The sequence below is a fragment of the Mytilus galloprovincialis genome, chromosome 1, assembly GCF_965363235.1.
Source record: "Mytilus galloprovincialis chromosome 1, xbMytGall1.hap1.1, whole genome shotgun sequence".
NCBI classification, from domain to species: domain Eukaryota; kingdom Metazoa; phylum Mollusca; class Bivalvia; order Mytilida; family Mytilidae; genus Mytilus; species Mytilus galloprovincialis.
The window spans coordinates 115003299-115031015 of record NC_134838.1 but is presented as its reverse complement, the minus strand read 5'-3'; the positions used below and the strand labels follow the sequence as shown (position 1 = coordinate 115031015).

The window sequence follows — 27717 nt, the reverse complement described above, 5'->3', positions numbered from 1 at the left end:
TATAGGTGAGGTAGCAAATACCAATGTCAAGGAATATAACCCAAAATATTCACACTAGGAAAACACATTACCATTAAAGGTTCAAGGCAATTCCAATTAATTAACATGCAAAATGCATGAACCATGTCATTTTAGGAAGAATGTGCAAAGTGAGTAGGACACATATAAAAATAATAACTTTCTTCTATAAAAAAAATGCAAAATGTTAAAATCATCAAGCCAAAGACCTGGATCACACAAGACAAAACAATCTAATAAAAAGTAAAATACAAAAAAATACTGAACTTGAAGAAAAATTCAAAATGGAAAAAAAACTTTACCAAACAGCAAAATCAAAAACTCACTCATAAAAATGATGGAAAACAACTGTTATATTCCTGACATGAAACATTTAATATAAATGTGAAGAGACCACATGTGTTCTATGGACAAACGACTATACACTATACACTAAAATGAAGTGAATAATGGTAACAGAAGTATAAATTTCTATTACATAATCAGGGAAAACAAAAAAAATAATACAACAAGAATAAATCATAATATCAGAAGAATTTTTTTTTATTCAATGAAATAAAACTGACATTTTTGTTTTTCTTCTTTAACAATTGAATGGTAATTTTCAACAGACTATGTAATGACACTTCAGTCCTTTTACAATTGGTACTTTTCTCAGGTTAGATTTAAAGTGAAAATAATTGTTTATTGTTGCGTTAGAAAGAAAACTATGTTAGTAAATATTTAAGTATGCTTCTATTTAAAGGGATAGTCAAGATAGATGTATCACTATAAGGAAAGTAAAGAACTTCTGTGCTTGGAACAGTTATTCTAACATCTAAAATTACAATTTTAACCATTACTATGATATTAAGATAAAGGTAAAAGTATCTATCAAGCAGCCTTTACTCACAATAGGTTTTTTTTAAATGTACAAAAATTAAGTAGATCAAAACATCAATAGTTTTTTCTGAAACAACCCCAACATTTTTTTTTTTTAAACTTTTAACTTTCAAGTGTTTTATTTCTTGAAAGTTAAAATAACCCATAATCATAATGACTTGTAAAAAATAATAATATTATCAAAAATATAAAAACAAGAGGAAGAAAAAAAAACATATAAACAAAAGAAAACATTGGTGATTAGAGTTCATCGTGAGGTTGAGCTGTTCCTCCTGAAGGCTGTGAACATCTACATGGAGTTTCAAATTCAAAAGCATATTCACATCTACTTGGTTCACTGGAACTTAATAGTCTATGCTCCAAACCACATTTTAAATGTACCTGAAATGAGATTAAATCAGTCATTAACAGTACCTGATCCATTCCAAGTCAGCTATTTTATTTCTACATTTCTACATTTTGTTTTTAATTGAATATCAAGCCCAGCATACTTCATTCTTAATTAACACATTCTTTTTAGAAGTATATTGATATTTTGATAGGTGTTGAAAAAGAAAAAAATATATGTAAATAACAATCTTAAGGGCATACGATACAGTTACAGGGGAGGTAATGACGTTGCTAACGTCAAATGTTATTTTCGTGACGTCAAATTGTGACATATTGGGAAAAGATGCATTTTTTGACTGATTTTTATCATTCAAACTGATTTAATTTGAAAACGAGTGCATGGACCCCTATTTTTTAAAACAGCAATTTGTTTCATTTTGCAAGGAGATTATGTGACCCAAATTTTATAAAACTGTAAATAGCGCATTTTTTTTAATTTTGATAAACATGCAGCAAAAAATGATGTTTTTTTCCTCTATTCATGAACATTTGATAAATATATAGTTATTTTGGAATAAAAATTGCATAATTTTTAATGATACTTATAAAATACAGAAATTACTGATTATTTAACAAAAAACAATTTGTGTTTATCTTTTAAAACAAAAAAGTTATGTCTTTCTTTCGAAAAAGAAAATACAGACACAAATCTGAATTTTGAGCAAATATACAAAATTTCGACCTCATTTTACTCAAAAAGTAGCACATGAAGGTATATTTTTTTTACATATTTGATTTAATCAGGTAAAAAATAGCCTATATGCAAATTTTCAGCAACTTGTAAATACAGGTTCAAAACTGTATCGTATGCCCTTAAGCATGCAGTTTTAATGTTGTACATTAAATTTATGGTTAATTTTCTATAAAATATAAGTAAATTCATTGAATTGGCTGAGTTACTTTTTCTGATAGTGATACAGTACAATCTATTCTATTCATTTTTCGAATACAGAGTGTAAACTGGTATATTTTTTCAATTTTTATCATCAACTTGTTTTTTCAGGGTATTATCCATTGCTTGTATCTGTTTTTTTTATAATAACCAATATTTTTTTCCAATGTAAGCCTCAGGAGTCGGTTCCACATAAAAACTTAGGATTAAGATTAATTGCAAAGTCATGAACAGTTCATAGTATAGTTACGGTAAATCTTAGTCGTAAGTTGTTTTTGTGAAACAGACTCCAGTATCTGGAACATCCTCATTACTTAAGCAGACGTTGTTTGGTGTGTGACTTATGCAAGTTTCTGAAATATGAAGACATAAAATAAAGAGTGCAATTATGTTTTTATTTGTCTTGAACCTGACAACATAACAAATATTTTCCTGTGCTTTTTTTATTTTATAAGTGAAAAGCATCTACTTGATTGCATAGATTTTTAGCATTTTTTTTTTTAAAAAAAGACAGAGAAAAAGACAAACAACCTTACCTTAACAGATCTATCAGGACCATTCCAGCAGTTCTGTCCCTTTTCATATAACTGAATAGAATATTTATCATTTTCAGGACCAGCCCAATTTCCCCAATTCCTGAAAAAGGAAGATATAAACCCTTCCATTATCAAACCAAAATTATTAAGTTACATTCATCCTTATTTTCTCATTTAATATAAAACACAACTGATTATTGGAACTAAATTGTATCTAATAAGGATTAATGGATTTGAAATTTATTCATATAATTGTTTGTGCATAAATGACAGTGCATCATAAGCCTCTAAAGGCTGGCTGGTATAAATATACATGTTAATTGACTGCTCATGTTTAAAATTGTAATATAGGGTTATTGCATGAATATTGGGGAATATTGTCCTGAGTAGAATTTTATAATGCTCGAGCTTGCGAGTTTAACGATTGTCACCTGTTTGTCAACAATAAACAAAAAAGGTATGGATATTGAACATGTTTAACATGTAAAACCAGATAATAGTTTATTTTAAGGACATCCATGCGTATTGCGATCACCGAATTTTTACGAGATGGGTCACACTGAGGTCGCTTTGCATACGGAAAATATGTTGGGGAATTGCTTCCTGGAAGGAAGCAGTTAAAATAAAGTAAACTTCTTCTAAATTTGAACATATTCAAGAATTTTTTTCAGAAAAAGTATATGTACATAAGTTTTAAAATGAAAACTTTCCATTGAGTTATAAAAAACATATGCATTATTTTTTTGAATTAGAGGTTTCTTATGACTTTAAATAAAAATATCTATCTATAATGTTTATCTAATTTAAAAAAAAAAATGCAATACATACAGAATTTAAATCTGACAATGAAGTATTTTGTGGCAAGAATGATTATCTAACATAGAAATAAAGATATGGGTCATTTTCAAAAAATGTCGAATTTTCAGTACACCCATGCTAAAATTTTTATTTCTAATGGAAATTTCAGTTGTAATGGTTTAAATGAAAGCTTGTCGGATTTGTGATTCAGAACATTAATAATAAACACACCTTACATCTATTTTGATAAGATTAAACTGCATTTAAGTCCGATTTTGGGGGTATTTGTGTGCGTACATTGTCAGAAAAACACATTTCAAATGATTTTTTTCCGATTTTCTGATCACCTTGATATCTGCAAACGGGACTTTTTAAGAACGTTAATTATAATTCTAACGAAAAATCGTAGCTTCTTTATCATTGTATGTAACAGATTATCTACAAACTAAATTCAATCAATTTCACAATAGAAAACCATAATCACTTAACCAAAGGGAGTAGTTATTTCACAACAGCAATCAAAAATGAAGAAATTTGTCTATCCTGTTACTATGGTTGCTATGGTTACAGTAACAGGATAGACAATTATAGACAAAAACGTCGTTAATTTTTTTTATCTTAACATGTAGGTGGAAAACAAATGAAATATTTCATTGTTTGAACTCATCTTAAGGTTATAACGTCTTAATCTTCCCAATTAAGCATTTGCAGGTGCAATACTGATATCGGTAACAGGATAGACAAAAAGGTAACAGGATAGACTTTTATATAGTGATATATCAGAAACGTACGTTCCTGTTACCAACGAAATAAAGAGAAAAGTAAATTAACTTATGAGGGATTTACTTGATGTTGGGTTTATTTGAAAGGGTGAAAAAAGGCCGAACAATATAAATTGCTATCTTAGACTTGCATAACTGGTGGTAATTTTTACAACCTTTGAAAACCAATTTTTAGAGCCATTTTTCAGTACAACCTAGAAAATTGGCAAATAATCTATTATTTTACAGAATGAATATATATAGAAGTTTATTCTCTTGAAAACCATCTAATTGGTAACGTAAAACAAGCTTAACATTTTATCTAAACCTTTTCTTAGTAACCCAAAATTTCTTTTGAAAATGGTAACAGGATAGACAAAATATTGTACCACCGATCAAAAAATGTTTCAAGATATTCTTGTATGACATCATTAAGATTGCATCTTTTAATATGTTGTTCTTAAAGTACTGTTTGTTTTGATTTGCTTATGTAGAGGGTTGTTTGAATAAGTAACTTTTAATAAATTTTTCAATTTCAAAATTCGACATTTTTTGAAAATGACCCATATAATAAATGGTTAATTAGTTAATTCAAAAAATTATGAATAGAAGTTAGGTGTGCAGAAAGGTTCTGAGATAGTACAAATTGTTGGAGAAACAGAAGGAGAGAGGAGTTGCTATCTCATCATATAAGAAGATACAAACAACAAACAAATCATGTAGAAATTGAAGTTACAATGCATATACTACATGGGCACTAAAGTAATGTTCAAAGGGGCATAACTTTTGTAACTTTCTATAGAAAAGAAAATACCTTCTATGTGATTGGTTTAAGAAAATTTTCCATTGGATGGATTGATTAAAACATATCTTGTATCTTGTACACATTAAAAACTTTTTTAATGTAAATGTCTTATAAAAAATATTCAGAACTAACTTTTTCCTAGTTAGAAAAAGTTAATTACAATCTATTCTATTCTTAACTTTTACTTGTCTGACAATCTTGACAGCAAATCATAAATCTATAAGATATTTCATAAACATTTAGGTCACATACCCTAAACTAGTTTCATGTCCACCATTTTTAGGTCGCTGTGATCCCTTTGAAAATGGGCAGTATTTATATGTGTATTCTCTATCTGTATATTCAAAACACTGGTCCTGTAAAATTGCATATTCTCGATTTGGTCCATAATCTTGTTCTAAATAAGATTTTATAGATCTGAAAATACATAAAAATATGTAATAGGTTAAAATCCCTGTACAAATCATCATAAATTGTTTAGAAAATCTCATACAAATCTGGACAAATTAGTTAATCAATCCCATGTAAATCATGATAAATTGGTTGGAAAATCTCATGTAAATCATTATAAATTGGTTGGAAAATCTCATGCTGCAAAATCATGATAAATTGGTTGGAAAATCTCATGTAAATCATGATAAATTGGTTGGAAAATCCCATGTAAATCATTATAAATTGGTTGGAAAATCTCATGTCAATCAATATAAATTGGTTGGAAAATCCCATGTAAATCATGATAAATTGGTTGGAAAATCCCATGTAAATCATGATAAATTGGTTGGAAAATCCCATGTAAATCATTATAAATTGGTTAGAAAATCACACACAGATATAAATAAATTGGTTAAAAAATCCTTTTCAATCCTAGTCAATATCCAAAAAAAAAAGTTTTGATGCAATTCGGTCAGTGGTTTCATGAAAAAAAATTACAAAAGCATTAACAGACATGAGGAAAAAAGGCAACAACTCATGCATCAGTGCACTGTCTTGGTAAACCTGGATTAAATACTTACGAAAGTTCATTATCTAGTTCTTTTAATTTACTGTTGGCTTCATCATAGTTCTTTCTTGCTTCATCAGCAGCTAAAATGTAAAAAATCTTTTATCAATTTAACTTGTTGGCAAATTTTTACTTCTCTCTTTTGAATAATTAAACAAAGATCACTTACAATTTTTTTTATTATATGTTTATTGTAAATTTAACATAATTCTATGCCCTTAATGTCAAAATAACTAATATCTAACCCATTTGTTCATTACTCGACATAGATATAGACATTTTATTTGAATCAAAGAAATTCATGATTGGCATGACCTTCTTTTGTTGTTTAATATATTTTCATGCAATACTATAAACTTTCATTTATCATGTAATACATTTTAGGAAAATCTATGGTAGTTTAATATCCATATCTCTTATAGTTTTTATTATAAAGATTCATTTTCTTATTTGTTAATAATTTTAACCTTCTATCAGTTTCTTTGTTTCTTCATCATATTCTGGCATACTGTCTTCATCCTTCTGAAAAATTCAAAGTATATAATGGTTTTAGGCAAGAGTATGCATATAACATTTTATTACTACCATGCAAGGATGGCATTAACTGGTAAGAAACCTTTCAATTTAACAACAACGCCTCTATAGCAGTATCTTGTTCAATACATTTTTAACTCTGTCCCTGTCCATAAGCTAAAAGTGACCTATATAATTACATCAACTAAAACATCTCTACAGGTTATATTCTATTTTTCATTTACACGTACAAGTCTTTTTAAATATAACTACTGGACCAAAGTTCAAAGTGTGATTTCTGAAAGTTGTACATGTATGGTCCACACATAACAAACATTGGCATGTGGAACATAATAATTATATTCTGCCGCTTTTACATATATGAAAGACAGGACAGATTTAAATGCACTAGACTTTGTAAAAAAAATCATTTCTGAATTGTTTTAAGAGATTAAAAGTAGACTAACTCTCCTATTTTTTTAAATTAGGATCTGTATGACTTTCATTGTGAAATACCAAAAAATATAATGTAAAATGCTAAAACAGACAAGTCTACCCAAAAATTATTTATTAATTTGAATTTTATTTAAATTATCAGTGACCTTAGGTACATTCATTTTAGCATTAAGTAGAATTCAACATTTTTATTAAAGTCATCTAAAAATGTTTTTAACACACATAAAATGTGTATGTTCATAGCTTTTCAGATTGCCTGCATTTTTGTCATTTACTAACTCTTACAACAACTGACAGATGATTATTAATGCCATGCTTATATTTTAACATCATGCATACATACATAACTACAATGCTCATTCCAATCAATGCCAGATTCATAACTAACATTCTTTATTTTTACCCAAATAATCTAAATACATTTATCCTTCTTTTCACCACTGTCCTGCCTTTGCTTGAACCATGAGATTGAGATAATTTATACTATATCAACTCATGTGGGTCAATCTTTTGATTTTTATATCATGCAGTTTTATTTTTTTTTTGTTTCAATCTAATTCTTTGATGCAACAATCACATTAGCATACAAACTCCATCATGCAGCACACACCACAGCAGTATAATCAGTAATTCTAAGTTTTGAATTTGAACAGAAAAAGATCTAAGATTATGACAATTCTCTGCAAACAAACTGACATTAAAATTATTATTTGCTTATTTGTAATTTGCTCTAATATTTTGTCCTGATAGAACCTATTTGACAAGCCAATATATCTTTAAGCCAACATACATTCAAACCAAAACAATAACATAAGATAAAAGCTGACTTTTTTTACCAATCATGCTGGGTTTGTGTTTCAGACTAATAGCATCATACAGTTTCAATATAAAGTATTTGTCTTGGCAGTCATTCAATATTGTTGTTTTTTTCAGTATTATAATTTTGGGGTTAATTTGTAATATAAATATGGTCCGTTCATATAATTTTGTACTTCAAATAAAATCAAACTATGTGTGCTTTTTCAAAGAAATTGTGATGTCACAATGCATTCTTAATACATGTAGCACAAAAACCCATAATACAAGGATACTTTTAAATTAATGGTCAACGTAATTTAATTTTTAAACATTCTGTTTCTATTTCCTGTAAAAAAAAAATCCAATAAAAGCAAAGATCTGATTGATGCTCATAGTCAAAAGACAAATCTGGGAGCAGGCAGGAGTTACTATCTATCTGACACCATTATACCTCCTCGCTAGGCTTATCAAGAATCAATTCTGGTTCCCCTTCTATTCTGTCAGTAATGGGAACAGTTGGTACTGTTTGCTATTGTACACAAAGCCAATGTTATATTTTGAACGTTAACTTTGAATACTATACTTTTACATATATAAACTGTATCCCATCAAAAGGCAGTTATATATAAGTTATATTTTATAATACATTCGGCAAATAACTTCATCTTATAGCCCATTCCATTATGATTTCAATTTTCTGTTTGTTTGACCAACATTTTAGTTTTAAAATAGCACTGCAACACATATGTCTCTGTACCCATACTTGTTCTAAATAAAAATTTTCAATATTGTTAATCTTTAAATTAACAAAACATGCAAGAATTGTAGAAATAACAAAACAAAATAATCATGTAAACATTTATTTTTTACTTCATTTTTTCTTAAAATGGTATCTGTAAACCTAAACCAAAATGTTATGGCATATGCTCAAGTCTAAAACCTCAATTAAAAAAATATACAAATAAATGTCAAAAAATGAATGAATATGAAAAGATTAGTAGCCTTTCCCACAGTTAGTAAGCATTTCCATTTCAGCTGCACATGAGTGTACTAGACTGAAAGTGAAAGAAGACTCACATCATTGACACCTGGTTCATCTACATCATTGTCATCATCTTCATCTTCATCATCATCATATTCCCCGTCCTCGTCCACCTCATCTGGGGGGGATGGTGGTTGCCCAGGGGCAGGAGGCTCTATCTGTTTAAGTTATGTTTATAAATAATTGTTTCAAACACTATTGATATAGTTACTGACTGGAGATTAGGTAAACGAGTATTTTGTTTGACCTTCAAGACCTTTTTCAATTTTTTCAAGGTCAAACAAAATTAGGCATTTACTTAAGATCCAGTTGATTCCCATTTCTTTATATCCTTCATAAATAAAAATTGAATCTGTAAATCTAGCCAATTATTAACCAATTTTCTTTTTATGATTATGCTATAAATTGTTCACTAGTGAAATGTATTAATTTTCCTAAAAGGAATTTCACATCTTTGTTTACCATATTTTCGAGGTCTTAAGCATTGAAAGCAATGCATACAATTTATGTAAATCATATGAGTTAGGAAGATGGCCTAAAAAGTGTTGTTTTTTTTTATAAGTTAAACAATTTTTTTTACATAACATAAAATACGAAAGACATGAGCATGACATAAACTCTTAACGACCAGATAAAAATATTGGAAAATAAAATATTACTTTAAAAAAATATATGTAGTAAGGGAAACAACAGATTCAATATTGTCTTACGTAGAAGATGATGACGATGTTGTTTGTCTGAACAGACGTAATATAACTAATACAATTATACAAGATTTCTATGTTCTATAATGTATTAATACAAGATGTGTATATATACCTTTTACCAAAAACAGAAAGCCGAACTAAAGGTGTAGTGTATGTATGATAATGAAAGAACTATGTTACAGGGAATTAATGATTTGTATGATGAGTTCATTTTATGTTTATTTTTTTCTCTGATAAAAATCAGTTTCTTTCTAACCAACAAATTAATTGAATACATGCATCAAATCAAAACCATAAGAAATCCAGACCATTTTGTGTTCAGTTACTGCAAATCTTGAGGAAAATAACTATTGACAAACGCCTTTAAATTTGTTTATCCACAATATTTATAAATGGGAGACAGCTTGAAAATAATGTTGACTTGTAATGTTATTTTCCCCCATAGAGCATTTATCAAGCTAAAGGGAATAAGCAGAATCAATCTATTTGTTCCTTTTTTTTTAAATTTTAGTAAATGAGATTCTGACAATTAAATGGAATAAACATAAAATAAAAACAAAAACAAAATACAAAAAACTTGTATTAGTTTATTTTGTATATGGAAAAGGTAGTTCCAGAATTAAAGTCATCAGGGTCATGGGAGGCACTATTCTTACTCCATTGATTCTTACAAAATTCTGAGAAATGCAACCACCAATATTTAATTTATTTCAGTGCCTCCCATCCTCCTGCTGATTAATTTTGGAACAGCTTTAAATATATGCTAAAAAGGAACTATTTTTTTTCCCCTTTCATATCTCTTTGAATGGAAACATGTAACTAACTAAGTCACACAAGTTCCTGGGAATTCAGTACAAGCAAGTTTTCTGTAAAATAAAATCCAACTGCTATTCCACTGAATTGTTTCAGAAAGAAGGTAATTATATTTAAAGTGAATCATTCTACTTAATTCAAAAGCAAACGCAACTATCAAAGTGGTGTTGTGAATATATTATATTTGAAAGTACCTAACTTGTTAACTCATCATTTTACTTCCAAATCAATAAAACACTTCAGTGAAATAGCTCAGAAAAGTGAATCTATCTAAAGAACTAATAATCAACTGATATAACTGTTTCTTTAAGAATGATCATAAACCAACCATGTGTGGATTTTATATAGCTATCACCACCTTCTATAAATGGTAGGTAGTTTACCTGTTCTGTTTGAGCTTCCTCTCCTCTTGCTTCAATCGCTGGATCTACCTCTGGTGGAGGTTCCTCTGTTGTAGGTTTCTTGTAAATGTCCTTGACATGAGGCCAAATGTCTTTTGTAAATGTGTCATAATCAACACTTTCCTTATCCTCTAAATGTTCCTGTAATTTGAAATACCAAACGCATTTACAAAGATTTACAAATTGAAAATATGCAAATTATCAGAACTTCCAATTATCAGTCTATAATGCAACCCTATATCAATTGTAACTCATTTTGTTGTTTAAAAGATGTACATTTTCACTGGACACATGTGTCGTAAAAAATACTGATTGAAGTTGTTTAAACAATGCTCTTCATTTTACATATATTCTAAAAAAAAAAATGATTAAAAAAAAAATTGAAATATTTCAAAATGAACCCTTTACAAGATGAAATCGTATCATAGAAAAGCAGACATTCTATTAGAAAAGCAGATATTCTATATTTAACAATTACTGCATTGTCACTTTAAGTTTGTATACCTTTGCCTCTTCTTCAGACACGACACCATTAGAATCTATATCAAACTCAGGGCGGGCTATGATCTCCTGCATGTCGATACTGTAACAAAAACAACAAAGTCAATGTGGTCAAATGATATTAAAGGAGTCAACATAGTAATGGCAAAAAAAGTAAATAATGGTTATGACTTCCAACATTTATCACCTAAAAAAAATCAAAAAATTATTCATTAGGCTACGATTCCTAAAAGTCAACATTATTAATAAACATATCTTTGTTAATCCTATCCCCTGTAAGAAACCAAAAGGCAACACAAAATTGAGTATTTGAACTGTCACCCATTAAATATTGTATTCTTTTATTGATTCAGACCAACACATATATTTTTTTTATCCCTTGCTTTTGTGGTTAATCATAAACAAATATTTTAATTCTATTATTTATTAGATATATCCCTTAATGGTTTCCTTTGGCTAATCCAATACATACACTTATGGTGTTGAATTATGTGAAATCTAAATACTTAGATTGAGCAGTTTGAATATACAGCCTATATAGACTTACCTGTTGTCACCATTAGTGTCTAAATCTTTAAAAGCCAGTGAGGCTGCTTCAACTTCTTTCTTTGCTTGTCTTTCAGCTTTTAACTCTATAATACAATTGTTTTCTCTCTCAAGAAATTAAAATTTCTGAGTATCAATGTATATACACAAATATGAGCTGTAGCTTGCACTTTTTCAAGAAATCCCAAATTATCTTAATTTTAAAAGAATCTGTTCATCTATTTAACCTCCCATAGAATTGATTGCAGCATATGTTTTTTTTAAATAATTTGAAACATCTCTTATCACAAAGGCACCAATGATTATTATTATCAGACCTGGTCCATCTGTCTTATCATGATATATACTATTCCGAACACAGATCTTAATCATATCTACACTTTCACTACAAAATTTTAGTTTTATATGGGATTTCCAACAACACTGTTTTTATAAACTTCTTTCACTTTATTTTCAAAACTAGTCTTTGGTAATTAGAGCTTGACATATGCTACATACATTACATTTACTGTTGAAAACCTTATGACAAGTAGATGTTATCTGGTTTTAGTTTTTGGTTTGCTTTCTCATTGACATTTATCATCATATATATTTCCTTGAATACACATTTATCTTATTTATTACCATTACTACGTACCATCCCATGCTTTCTGGTGTTTGTCTTTAGCTTCTGTTTCTGGACTTTCAGCTTCTAATTTAGCCGCTATAAAACCAATTAGATCATTATTATTGAAACCATAAACAATTCATCAAATAAGAACTGTTGTTAATCTAAATCATATCTAATACAAAGCAGGTGTTACCTGAAACAAGGGGACAATTGCTACAAATAAAAGTTATCCAATATCAAACAATACATATCCTCATATATTTCATCCTTACACACAACTTTTAAACTAGGACACATTTCCAATCTATCAAAGAATGACTTTCTGGATTCATCAATATGATAAAAAAAAAAAGCCAGCACTCATATACAGGTCTATAAATTTGATATGCAACAATCTCCTTATACAAGAAGTAAGCATAAAATTTCTACTGATTCAAAAGAGAATACTTGCTTTCTAAATCTTTAACTGTAACTTCTAAAGTTTCTCTTTCTTTTTCTAGTTCTGCTTGTCTAGCCTGAAATAAGATAAAAAGTTATAAAGGGACATAACTCTAGAACGGTAAAAATAGACAAAAATTGGAAATTGATCTATCTTTTGTGGTTATAGGCATTGTGTGTAAGTTTCATAACATTTGGTTGAGGCAAACTTTAGTTAGAGAATGGAAACCAATTTTCAGACATACAGACTTACTGATATGTATACGGACGGACAACAGTAAAACTTAATGCCACTGCCCACTACGGTGGGGGCATAAAAATCTAGTCTAGTCTGATCCTAACTGTTAGATAAAAACAAGAATGTGCCCCAAGTACATGAATGCCCCATCCTCACTATCATTTTCTATGTTCAGTGGACCGTGAAAATGGGATAAAATCTCTAATTTGGCAATAAATTAGAACGATCATATCATAGGGAACATGTTTACTAAGTTTCAAGTTGATTGGACTTCAACTTCATTAAAACTTACCTTGACCAAAAACTTTAACCTGAAGCGGGAGGAACGGACGGACAGACAGATGGACAGATGCAAGGACGGACGCACAGACCAGAAAACATAATGCCCATAAATGGCGCATAAAAATACTTAAAAACAATGCTTACGATCTTCTCCCCATGAACTCTCTTGCCTTCATCAGAGAAAGTTTTCTGTTTCTCAAACCCTTCCTGCTGAAGTTTTCTGGTTCTATCCTGTTCTTCTCTTAATTTTTTTCCAAGTTCCCTGTAACCAGATATGTCATACTATTGAGCTAGAACACTTTTTCGGAAAGCAAACTTTATAATGTTAACACAGTCATTTTTAAAAGTTCATGTGAATTATAATTTATAGCCTTTTTTTTGGAATTTTCAAGAAAGCTTTGCCAATAATTCATACTGATTAATGAAGGCAGTACAGTGAACTTTATTTGTTAATTTCTGTGTCATTTGGTCTCATGTGTGAGTGTGGGGGTGGGGATGGGGGTTTGTCTCATTGACAATCATACCACATCTTTTTATTTTCATAAGATGTACCAGTTCTCTTTTCTACTTACTTGCAGTTATTGACACATTCAATTCTGCCTGTATCTTCATCTGTACCATCACAACAATCTGTAATTCAAAGAAATAATATGTATATATAATATGTGTATTCAGTTATGTATCACCTTTACTTGTGATCCAATGGATAGATATATTGTAGAGTTGTCACTTGTTTAGACGAACTCATCATAATTATTTATGTGTCTGCATCTTACAACCCTCTACTATAGATACATTTTTGTAATTCAGCTAATTTGCAATCAATTTCATCTTCATGTCTAATATAGTATGTACTGTGTTACAACTCTAGTTTCTACTGACAAGGAAAGGTAGCACTAAGCCATCGAAATCTGAATTTTTCAGTTCAGTCTTGGTGGCCTAGTGGCCTAAAACACTGGAGACAGTGCAAGCAGTGTTGTCTAGATATCTTTATAGCATGAGTTTGAATCCCAGTGAGGGAAGAGCAAAAATTGGCCTCTGCAAAATTGCAGATTTAATATTGTATACTGATATTTTAAGTAATTTAATATATTAAATATATATGAATAAAAATCAAACCTGTAGTTATATTTTGGTTATGTCCATAAGTTGCTGTTTTATTGAGGTTTTCCCATTTATCTCCTTTAATTCATGCAGAAATGATGATTTTATAGCAAAGCCAAACATGTATCATCAAAATCATCAACCAGTTTTAAAATACTTAGCTTAGTTATTTATTTGTGAATCTAAAAAAATGTCTGTCATGTTAGTCAAACCTGAATAAACCGCACCCTGAATAAACCGGTTTCCTGTCTATTCCGGCCGAAAATGAAAGTCCCATTTTTTCCTCTTCAAAGTCATTGTTAAAATACCCTTAGTAAACCGGACCCTGTGTATTCCGAATTCCGGTCTAATTATGAAGTCCCAATATTCTTAATTACATTAATTATTACCTGTCAAAACCGGTTTGTTTAATTAATTTCAATGCTTGATATGCAATCAAAACATACTTGTTTATACAATATGGCTTTTCAGGATAATCAATTAGTCAGGTGTTAAACTGTGAACTTACAATCGTACAGGAGTGAGCTGTGTTATTTATTAAAACATTATAAACGTGTCAACAGTCAGGGGACTTACTGAAATAAGTGATTTTTAAATCACTTATTTGAGTAGCAAATTCGAAGTTTTGTCACAAATCAGGATTTTGTAGTTTTTTCAAAATTTTAAACACATAGGTGTTAAATAATATCTTTTAATTATTAAAATAAAAAAAAATAAACTTTTTGCTTCTTTTAAGTAGCAAGGTTAATTGCCTTTGATGCTATCATTTAGCTAAAAATTCTATTTTAGTTGAAAAAATGCTATAATAATGGCTTTACATAATAAACTAATACTTTCTTAAAAGATTTTTCCCAGCAGTGGGAGTATTTTTCCTGTGAAGTTCAAGGTTTCATCTTACAGATTATGTAATAAAATTCTACTGTTCGCGATAAAAATTTCACTGTTCGGGGGTGTTGAAATTAGTGGGGGTTATTAAAATAATGATACTTAAAGAAGTGATATTTGGGAAGGAAATTGAGGTACGGTACTTAAACAAGTGATTTTAATGTCATTATCCTAGATTCAGTACAAGGTTATCACCTGAAATAACCTGGTCATCCTAGACAACACAGATGTTGGTTCTGATAAGTTTAGAAACATAATTAGTCCCTGGATCATTAGTATTCTATATTTAAAACTACAATAAAATTAAATCACTTAGTCTAGTGATAAATTTGTACTACTTAAATAGGTGATTATTAAAGAAAGATAACTCTTACTTTCAACCTTTATGAACAAAATGTTACTTGAATCAGTGATTTAGAAAATCACTCATTTAAGTAAGTCCCCTGACTGGTCAATTAAACGAAAAAACACCCCGAAAATATATCTTGGATTGAACTTACGTTGTAACTTGGATAAACAAATTTAAATCGCGGAGTAAGAAATTTTCATTGTGATTTCGAAATCCTCGGTTCCCTGTTGTGAACCCTAAACAAATGACCCTGATAATGACAAACACCCAGATGACAACAATGGGTATTGTACACTGTACGACAACGTTTCAATAGTGATGAAATTACATCTGATTATATTCTGGCTTTTTAATCAGCCATTTCAACATTTTAAATTAATAATCATGGAAGTAAATCGAAACTCTCGTCTCACAATCCAAACAACGCGAGCATTATGATGCAAATGCTAACACTGAAAAACGAAGTGAAAGTATTTTAATTTATCAGATATAATTTACAATCAGAGAGAACTTTTACATGCAAAATATCGGACGTCACAAGTCATTAGCTTCCGGTCAAAACGGAAACCTGAATAAACCGGCTCACTGTCCAAACCAGCCCTTTTTCATAGTCCTGTAGGCTGCCGGTTTATACAGGTTTTACTGTATTATAACTCACCACAAACCCCATCATTTACTCTAGATGACAAGATGTTTGATGGAACATACCCAGCATTGGTACAATGGAATTTACCATTAGGGCACGCAGAGGTACCTGTAAAGAAATAAAACAAATTATTTTCCCTGACTAGGTATAGGTAACAAAATTACGACATGTTTCTTCACATTTATACCCTAGAATTTACCATTAGGGCAAGACAAAGTGTGTTAATCTTCAGAATAGCATATATGAAACAATATGTTGAAGAGAATGTGCTTTAACTGTCCTTTCCTAGATTTAGATATTTCAGTTCTATATAGGAAACTCTTAATATTTATGACAAAATGCATGATTTTTCATACCCTATTGTTAATCATGTTAATTGTACATTTTTGGAAGATGATTTTTCTTTGGAACCATCTTATCATGCTTATGGTGTTTATATACCACAATTTGTTCACAAAAAACATGTTGATAATAAACTGGGTTAATCATTACACATGACTTCGATCATTATGATTCTATAAGAAAAAGCACCTTCTTTATACTGTAGATTCCTTTATTATTGTGGATAGCCACTTCTTATTTTCATGGGTTCAAAAATATTGTATAGCTTTATCAAGGTGTAAAATTTTGTATTTTGTTAAATATTTAATTAAAATCATGTTTCATCAATATGCCTTGAAAATTTGTCACTCAAAAATAAAAATGTAGCCAATGACATAGTAAATGATTTTGATAATTATTATTTTTATTTTGATACATACCTGGTTCATCTGTACCATCATTACAATCACAGTAATCATCGTTAACATACTCATATGGAATTTTTGATGATCCATCTAGACAGGTAAAGGTTCCATCTTCTGCTGGCTGGTACAATGAAGCCACTGCAAAAGAAAGTATCCTGAATAAGTAAATGTAATAGCTTATTCTTTTCATTCTTTGCTAGAGGAGAGTAACTAAAAGGTAAACTGTAGTTCAGTGTCAGATTTATTCTTTATTGTCAATGAACTCACCTCTTGCTTTAATGTTGGAATATTGAGTTGATTTATTTTCTACCATATTCTTTGTTTTAAGATTCAGCATGGATTCAACATTTACATGTGCATACCTGCCAACTGTCACTATTTGCGGGGGATTTCCCCCATGGAAGCTCCCAAATAGAAATTTTGAAAGAGCAATTTTGTCCACAATTTTAAAGAAAATAATGACTTTAAATATTGCTATAGGCTTTTAAAAGTATGAAGAAGCCAAAAAAACAACATTTAAATGTTTTTGAAGGCTCCTTTAAAGGTTTTGTAGGACTACAAGAGCCATCTTGCACGTAAAACCCCCATGGGCATTTTGAAAAGTTGGCAGGTATGCATGTGAAACTATGCGATACATTGTTAATAAGGATAAAAAATAAACACAGAATGAAAAAAATATTTGCCTGATTTTCAAAAAGACAAAAGGAAAAAAACTGTTATGAAAGGTGTATTTTGGGTACCATCACATATTTTGATGATTTTTATTAATAGTGACACTGATTGATCATTACATAAAGAGGGTGGTAAAGGGGGGTGCTTGCACCAAAAAAATGTGAAATGACATAATTTCACGTTGAACGTAAAATAATTTCTGTAATGAACGTTGCACGAAAAATAAAAACTTTAATTTGAATCTTTTATGACTGAGTCACTGCCTTCTTGTATATATTAACTCTTTGTTCTACGTGATATTCCCGATTTAGTATACACATTTATGATATAATTGATTTACGGCTTTTAAAAAAATATTTCTTGACGATCCCTGACTAGTGTTTGAATTTTATTTGAAAAATACCGAGCACGCAAAATAAAAGTTTGAAAATCACGATGCACGTAAAATGATGAACGAGGCACCCGTTTTGCACGACTGAACGTCAAATAAAAAAGTAAAACACGTTGAACGTGAAATAAAAAACGGCGATCACGTTGCATGAAAATAACCCTTTACCACCCTCCATAAATATATATATACCAAAAACTAAAAATCCCTCAACATTGTCATCTCACTGTAATCTGTTTTTTTTTTTTTTTTTTTTTTTTCTACAAGGATTTAATCACGTTTTAAAACACCATTAATATTGCTATTCCTCACTGACCCGATAATCTGTCCCACTAGAACTATAACTTCATACAACAATCACTTTTCCATTGTGGTGTCAGATTTTTCATATTATGATGTCAAATTTTACTGGAACCTGTGTGATGTTCAGTATTAGTGGACAAATAGTGGTAAGGTGTATTGGTTGATGGATTGTTTCTGCTTAATGTCCAGTGGCAAGTATTTGACACAAATTCAGGCTTTCTAAAGATAGCTCATGTGACTTTCAGAGAGTAAATGGTATAAGGTGTGTAGACGATCATACTTATCACTAAAGCAGAATCAAATAGCACATTTAGGTTTTTTTGTACAAACAGTGACCATCCCCCTTTTTCATAAGAAATTGAACAACTGTCAGCGGATTCTCACTTGAAATAGAGACACCCCTTGGTCTACCAATAGTTGCATTTGTGATACTGGAACACAATAACTGTGCCAATATAATGAAACATGTGTGCAGTGTTCTCATTTTCTTTCTTCTTTTATCAGTTAGGTTGCCGACATGGAATACACCGATTGGTTTAGAAAGGACTAAAGGGAGATAATTTTAGTAGTTTTGTAAAAGTACAAATGACCGCAATAATTTGAATGCGTCAAGTATCTTTAAAAACAGTAAATAAAAGTGCATTTTAGATTTAAATAGGCGTTGTAATACTTTACTACGAAATGTGACCTTGATGATGTAAATAGCTAATGTTGATAGATCCGTGTTTTACTTGCTCGGAATAGATACAAAAATGTTATATTCTCTAAACTACATATGTACAGTTATGCTACAAATCTACCAGTTTATGGCTACACGTACTGTTCTTATCTATATTCATGCATATTCATTAGCTATGTAGGCGTGTCAAAATCGTATCATACGCGATAATGGCCAGCCAGTACACACTGTCACAGGCACTTGTCTCAGAAAAAAAAATCCCATATATACCTTAATATAACACGTCTATAGGAAAAAAATTTCTGAGACAAGTGCCTGTGCACACTGTAATGATTTCATAAACCAGTATTAAAAAGATAAACATCACAATGTGGACAAAAAGCGCTATTTTTTAATTTCTTTATTTCCAATATTTAAAAAATCATTTATTTATTATATTGCAAATTCATTTTTTAATATTTAAAGAAATTCATTTTTTGATATTAAAAATTCATTTATTATATTAAAATTTCGAAATTATTTTCTTATTATATATATTTGAAATTCATTTTCCTTTATCAATAAATGATTTTTTAATTTTTATTATCTTTTCAGTTTATAGGTCTACTTAACTTCATTTCCTAATATAAAAAAAAAATAAGAAATCAGTTTTCAATATTAAGAAAACAATATCTATTATTAAGAAATGATTTTTTAATGTTAAAGTCATATGAAACCTCAAATTAAAAAAAAAATATGCATATGTTTTTTTTTAAATTAAATGGATAGTTTTCATTATACAACTTATGTACATATACTTTTTTCTGAGGAAAATTCTTTAATTTGTCCACATTTAGAAGAAGTTTTCTTATTTTTAATTGCTTGCTGACAGGAAGCAATTCGCCGACATATTTTCCGTATGCATAGTGACCTAAGCGTGACCCTCCTCGTAAAAATCCGGTGATAGCAATACGCATGAATAAACAATTACCTGATTGTATATGTTAAACACGTGCTACATACCCATGCTTTTTGTTGATTATTTACTATAAGGTGACAATTGGCAGCGGCGGATCCAGCCATTTTAAAAAGGGGGGGGTTCCAGCTATATGCTCCCATTCAAATGCATTGATCGGCTAAAAAAGGGGGGTTCCAACCCCCGGAACCCCCCCCCCCCTGGTAAACTTCGGCTTCAAAACACGGCATTTAATGAGTAGCCATAATTGTTAAATCATAACAGACAGATAGAAAAAAAATTGACGATTATACGATATATTTGCGTAAAAAATGATATCATAAATCGTGCACAGAGGACTAAGTTTATGATATATACATGCATTTGTTCAAGAATTGGATGAACATTATTTTTCACCAGTCACTCGTTTCTTATGACTTTAAGAAATGATTTTCTGGTGTTAAGAAATGATTTTCTAATGTTAAGAAATGAAGTTAAGTAGATCTTATTCATCCACTTATTCATCCACAAATACTAGGCCTGAAGTGGTTAAATAAAATAATGTTTTAAAAGGATTGCAATTTCCGTTTTGGCTTCTATATATATAATGAAGGTTTTCTAAAACAATTCTTCCTAGTTGAGTATAAGTACGACGTTAGTCTTTACTCTAGATGTGTTTGTTTGTTTGCTCTCTGTTCCGAAAGCTCATACCTAAAGTAAACTTTGTTTATTCATATCCTGGTCCATTTTGATATCGGATAAGGACCTGAGATTACAATGGTTGTACTGAATATCCTTCAAATTTCATGTTTACCATTATCATATGACTTACTTTTGGACAAGGTAATGACAAAATGGATGTCAAGTGCGTAATACTTTTGCTTTTTTCTTTAACAATTGGTACGCCTACAAGTCAGAAACTTGGTTGGTGTTAATGATAAATAGAAAGAAGTTGAACAGTGGGAGAAAATATCAAAACTCGAGGCAATCGTAGCTAACCTAATGGTAGAACTCGGTCAATTGAAGACTAAACTCTCCGACCTGAAGGCCCACAGAAAAGCAAAAGAAACATTTACATTAAAGCAGAAACTAATACATGGCAAGAGCGTGACGAACAGTATTCCACAAACAGAAGGTTCGAAGTCGCCTGAACTAATCGTTTCAAAGAGAGGATTGAAGCCTGTTTCAGCGAACGACCATATTGGAAGAGGTTTGTACCGTTAATGTTATTACTATACCACTGGGTCCATAACTCTGTTGGTGGACTGTTCGCACCATGAGGTATCACCTGCCAAGTAGTCATGCAGTACTACCATGAATAAGGATATTGTAATATAAAAAAAATGGTGTCTGAAAATTCTAGAAATTATTCTAATTAAAGGAATATATCTATCTCATGATTCCTTGCCCGACTTTGGCTTTAGTTTTTGTCCTGTTTGACTTATAAGCTCTTTATTTTTTTTATAACTTTTAATTTCAAAATATTTTGGCCTCAAGAATCCTGGATGATCAAAATGCCCTCTATTCTAAATACTCAAAATTAGAACCATATAAATAATACAAGATATGCTCATTTTCTACTGCATGTGTGAATATCTCAATGCAAAATATGGGGGTTGAGGAAATCAGCGTAAATTCATATAGTATCAGTTAGCATAAATTTGAATTGATTCAAGAATAACATTCAGCAGTTTTCTGTTATGTTATCCTAGTCATGCATTTCGTTACTTAATTGTTCTTTTTTTATATACAATTTGGATGAGTTTCGTACAAACCATTCATCGGAAACTGATCTTTTGTCTTTAACTTAATTTTTAGCAATGTCTTATACTTTCAGAAACAAGACTTCTTTTACCTGGTAATACAGACGACGGAAAACGAACAGCTTTCCGTGCTTTCATGGGGTTGAACGCACCAGTGACAGCACATAAACAAATAATATTTAATAATGTGAGGATAAACAATAGACATGGATATCCAACAATAATACTGGAGTTTTTACGTGTCCGGTCAGTGGTCTCTCAGTGACGTGTTAACATATACCCTTTATCCTTATCTTAATAGCTGGACGACTATGGAGCTAATTGTTAATAATTCTGTACATTCAAAATCATTTGTTGATGGATCTGAGGACTACCAGGTCAATGGAGCTACAGCTATATCATTGGTATACATTACAAAAGGTACCACTGCGTATGTAAGAACAGGAACATCCACAAATTCCCGTCTTCAGAGCGTTGGTTCCATAAGAAGCGATGATGATGTGTGGTCTACGTTTTCTGGGTGGAAAATATCCGATTAATAAAAAAGAAAAAGAGCTTGAATTGTTTAGCATCACAATACTATGATCTACTTCGCATGCAGTTTCTAGAAAATCATGATGGTATAAGATTTTGAGATTTGTCTATATATTACGTTTATAGTTAAGTTTTCTTGTTTTGTTATAAATAAGAGGTTCTTCCACTTATACTACATGTAATATGTTGGAATGAATCCAAGTAAGGTTGACATTCATATAAGTATTTGATTGTGCATCTAGACACTACTGTGCTGCACACATTGTAGTCTATTCTTATCTATATGTTGGTGTGCTTATGAGGTACAGACGCACCCAGTCTAAATCTTGCTCCCTTTCGAGTTCATATAATTCACTCAGTTTGTGTTTGTTACCTTGACTTGTCTTTTATTCAATTATGAGATTATAAAATCGATAAACTACTGTTGCCTATATTTAGTACATTTGGCCTAGTCCTTTGATGGGACCTCAAATATATAGGGATCTACTTTTTATTAAATGTGACCATACATGTATTCAAGTAGGTTGCTATCCCGCGTTAATTATATAAGAGCATCTCCAATCATGTTTCTAGAAAAATTGAGAGAAAAAATCTTTCTCCCTTGATATGTGATCACATGTAGATATTGTTGCAATTAAGTATAACGTATTGAAGTGAGTATCCAGATACAACCAGATGCTCCACAGGGCGCAGCTTTATACGATCGCAGAGGTCGAACCCTGAACAGTTGGGACAAGTATGGACACAACATTTAAGCTTGATACAGCTCTGAATCTGGATTGTGATTAAATAGTTGACAAAACATAGGTTTCTGACACAGAATGAATGTGGTCTAAGAACTTAAACACTTAAAATTTTTAAATTGGACATTTACTTATTATGGTCCAATATCAGGCCAAAATCCAAATACATGGTTAGATTCAGCATATCATATATAACTTCAAGAATTCAATTTTTGATGAAATCAAATAATGTTCAATTTTAGACTCTTTAGACCTCAATGTGAACCAATTTGATAACTGGGCCCAAACATTAAAAATCTAAATACATGGTTAGATTCAGCATATTGAAGAACCCCGTATATTCAATTTTTGTTGAAATCAAACAAAGTTTAATTTTGGCCCCTAAGTCCTAAACTGTTGGGATCAAAACTCCAAAAATCATTCCCAACATTCCTTTTGTGGTCTTAAACCTTGTGTTAAAATTTCATAGATTTCTATTTACTTATACTAAAGTTATTGTGCAAAAAACAAGAAAAATGCTTATTTGGGACCTTTTTTGGCCCCGAATTCCTGAACTGTTGGTACCAAAACTCCCACAGTCGATCCCAACCTTCCTTTAGTGGTCATAAACCTTATGTTAAAATTTAAAAGATTTCTGTTTACTAATACTAAAGTAATTGTGCGAAAACCAAGAAAAATACTTATTTGGGCGCTTTTTGGCCCCTAATTCCTAAACTGTTGGGACCAAATCTCCCAAAAAACAATCCAAAGCTTCCTTTTATGGTCATAAATCTTGTGTTTAAATATCATAGATTTCTATTTACTTATTCTAAAGATAAGTGCGGAAACCAAATGTCTTCGTACGACGACGACGACGACGCCAACGTCATACCAATATACGACCAAAATAATCAATTTTTGCGGTCGTATAAAAATGATTGACAGAACGATTATAAAAAAATTCCTACCTTTAATTGCACAGTAAATGAAAGTGATAGTAATAGTAAGTAACATACTGATTTAAACAAAAGTGCACACGCTGAAATGTCTCGGCTGCTTTACTGACCATTCAGTGATTTTATGTTGAAAGTCTTAAAAGATAAAGGTTTAACTAAAACATTACAAAAACTCATGTTAGATAAATGCTTTCAGACAGACATATAGTGAAATTTGATTATAATAATTTAAAAATTATAGACACATTAAACCCAACTTAACATTGACCAATGGACCATGAGAATGAATAGCAAGGCCAGATGGGACCTGCTAGATTGACATGCACCCATTACATACAACAAATATAGTTGTGTGTGACCTATTATATGGGGGAAATATACCAAAAAACAAAAACTTAACATTAACAAATGAAACATACAAATGAGGTCAAGGTCAGGTGAAACCTGCCAGACTGACATGAACCTAGCTGCATTCATTCCATGCACCACATATTGTTGAACTAAGTACTACATATAGTATTTCAGAAACGGACATAATCACGTATAACAGATCCATGAAAGGAGTTCGAGGTCAGCTGAATCTGTCCGACAGACATGTATACTATGCCCGTGAATACCGACTAATATACCAAATAGGCTAAATATGGTTATCCTATAAATACTCATTATAATTGATAGATATAGGAAGATGTGGTGTGAGTGCCAATGAGACAACTCTCCATCCAAATAACAATTTATAAAAGTAAACCATTATAGGTCAATGTACGGCCTTCAACACGAAGCCCTGGCTCACACCGCACAAAAAGCTATAAAGGGCTCCAAAATTACTAGTGTAAAACCATTCAAACTGGAAAACCAATGGTCTTATCTGTATAAAAGACGAGAAGAGCCTGAAATTCAGATGAAAAACAAAAACAAAAAAAAAACAGGTCAAGTATATGGCGGACATAAGAAGGACTAAAACTTCGTAACATAGAGTATCTGCACGCAAAATATGAAGTATCCAGATCTTCTAGCTTTTGGAATATAAAGCTCTAAACAAATAGTTAGAACCTCCGCCACCGCTGGATAGGGAATACATGGGAATATGTATGTTCCTGGTAATACCAATGTCTCTCTTACTGCGACTTTTGTCACAGGCAAAACAAATTGACTTCGTTTTGTGGTTTAGTGATAATAATTGTAGAAAACTATATCGGTAGCAATATGAGAGAAATATGGTTAACTTATTTTTGTTACAGGAAACATCGTAACTGATGGTAACAGAATTAGATAAATAAACAAATATCTACACTATTATCTATTGCACATAGTTAGAAAACAATCCTTGCAATGCTCGTTTTATATCATTTTACCAGAATTTAAATGTTTTGGCTTTATAGTGGTAAGAGTATGAATATATTACTCTTGGTAATCATATTATTGTTCAACTATTGCACCTGTGTTTTTTTTTCTGACGAACCTCAATTTCCTTTATCTATAACGCAAAGCAAGATTTGGATATTTCGTTTGTTTTTCTACTTTTAAAAATGTAGCTTGTTTTAGGCATTGTACACAACTGTGTCTTTCTGTTCTGACGACGTTACTGTCTTAAGATCTTTTAAGAAGTGCAGCCAACAATTTAAGAGTGGCTCAGTGTTAGCTGGGAAGTTATTTGTTAGAAGTTTGGGTACTTTGAGATTGCTTTCAGTTACTGCCAAACCATTTTTTAGTGTGCTGTAGTTATACCCCTGCTACAAAACTTTTTGAGAGTATATAGGGATCATCTTGACCTTCTCTCTTCTTGTCCAACACACAACTTTTGTTCGATGGAACTTAAATACAATGATAAAACCTGGTATGCACATTCATTGCATGTTTGGTCACTCTGACCTTGAGTTTTTCACAGTCGCGGATCCAGAAATTTTCATAAGAGGGGCCTGCTGACTGCCTAAGAGGGGCCTGCTCCAGTCATGCTTCAGTGATTCCCTATATAATCAACCAAATTTTTTTCCAGAAAAAGAAGGGCCTTGCCCCCCACCCCTCTGTAACATTTGACCCCTATCAAAATAGACCCTGGTTAACACAACTGTGAAGCTGATGCAACAGTAGATGCAGTTTATCATATATCAGTCATGTCACTCTGACCTTGACAGCTATGTTAGTAAAACATTGTCCTATTTATGTACAATGCATGAATTTGTATTGTAGCACTGAGATTGATGAAACTTTGCTTGCAGATGCATTATCATATTGAAATTTGTAAAATTCCAAAATCAGGTCACTCTGACCTTGACCCCTATAATGTGTTATTTGTGTTTGAGCACAACTGTTCTCTGGAGAACTTATGTTTTCAAAACCAAGTGTGCAGTTAATTTCTAAATCTAAAGTAAACAAACCTTAGACTTTGTTCAAGAGCATGTATATTTCTGTCACATTTTGATACATCAGCAGAGGCAATGGTTATATAAAATGAATACCTGCTATGCAGAAAGCTCTAGTCAATCATTGTTTTGTTTGTGTTGCTGTTGTCTGTTTAAGTTTTTTCATAGGATTTAATGCTTACTTTTACTGACTCTTTCTTGTTAGTGTTCTCTTGTGTATCTTTTGCTGGTGCACTAGTTTGGAGGAGAGGTTGAGATCTCAAAGGGTGGTTTAACCATGCTGCTTGATAGTGTGTCTTTAATGGATAAGGAACATGGCAAAGGGTTGTTGTTTGTTATATGTCAATGGGTTTTTGTCATTTTGTTGAATTTGGTGTTCATCGTGTTGATAGCCAATATTTGGTTATCTATTTTAAATGTTTTTACAATTTTGTTTACTCTGCAATTTAGAGCTAGAAATATTTTAAATACAAAACCTATTTTATGTTGATTGAATACTGTAAGCTGATATCTAAATATATTTGGTTTCATTTGTATTTTTGGGTTTAATGTTTCATTAATGCGTACTCTTTGTCTTGTTCTTTTATCTATAAAATTGAGTATGGAAATGGGGAATGTGTCAAAGAGACAACAACCCGACCATAGAGCAGACAACAGCCAAAGGATGTTTATACAAGGAAAAATAGCAGATGCATACAGTGAAAATTGTCACAGGTAAGACAACAAGTAGATCCTATCAGACTAACTTGAGCAGAGAACTTAACATGGAAAAAAGTTAATTTATCCAAAGTCACTGGACCATTTCCTAGGTGAAGGGCTTGAAAATAGTAGTCAAACTATGTACTGATAGTAATGCCACATAATACAAAATATTATTAATCTATCACAAATGGTCCTATCAAACTAACTTTAGCAAAATTAATCTAAATTCACTTGAACATGAACTAGGGGGCAGAGCAACAAAAAAGTCATCAACTGATATTTACTGATAGTAATGCAACTTTATATTAAATATCAATGATCCATCACAAGTAGTTCCAATCAAACTAACCTACACAGAAAACAGTTGTTGACACCAGCATTCTTGTTTGAAAGCAATCCCTTTTATCTCACTTTACACAACTTTTGTCCCAAGCAAGAGAAAAACGTATATGTGTTTCCTATTCTTATGCAACTGTTTACAGATTATTTATCATATCTTTTTGAATCTTACTATTAAATCAAAAATGTGAATTTTCTATTTCCT

General features: G+C 30.9%; 1 protein-coding gene across 4 annotated transcripts; it reads right to left on the bottom strand.

Moving 5' to 3' along the window:
* Positions 1 to 543: 543 nt before the first annotated feature.
* Positions 544 to 19063, bottom strand: LOC143052656 (glucosidase 2 subunit beta-like). Of its 4 annotated transcripts, XM_076225731.1 has the most exons (17): positions 18905 to 19063; positions 17173 to 17295; positions 16424 to 16519; positions 14000 to 14057; positions 13572 to 13689; positions 12921 to 12984; positions 12497 to 12562; positions 11861 to 11945; positions 11317 to 11395; positions 10795 to 10953; positions 8927 to 9049; positions 8301 to 8378; positions 6550 to 6604; positions 6096 to 6165; positions 5335 to 5499; positions 2719 to 2818; positions 544 to 1281 (listed from the first exon to the last, which is right to left on the bottom strand). In XM_076225731.1, the coding sequence occupies exons 1-17, from the start codon at positions 19002 to 19004 to the stop codon at positions 1141 to 1143; spliced, it is 1680 nt and encodes a 559-aa protein (XP_076081846.1). In that variant the 5' UTR covers positions 19005 to 19063; the 3' UTR covers positions 544 to 1140. The 4 variants fall into 4 exon arrangements, with proteins under 4 accessions (XP_076081846.1, XP_076081855.1, XP_076081857.1 ...); XM_076225740.1 differs by lacking the exon at positions 8301 to 8378; XM_076225742.1 differs by lacking the exon at positions 8927 to 9049.
* Positions 19064 to 27717: the final 8654 nt, after the last annotated feature.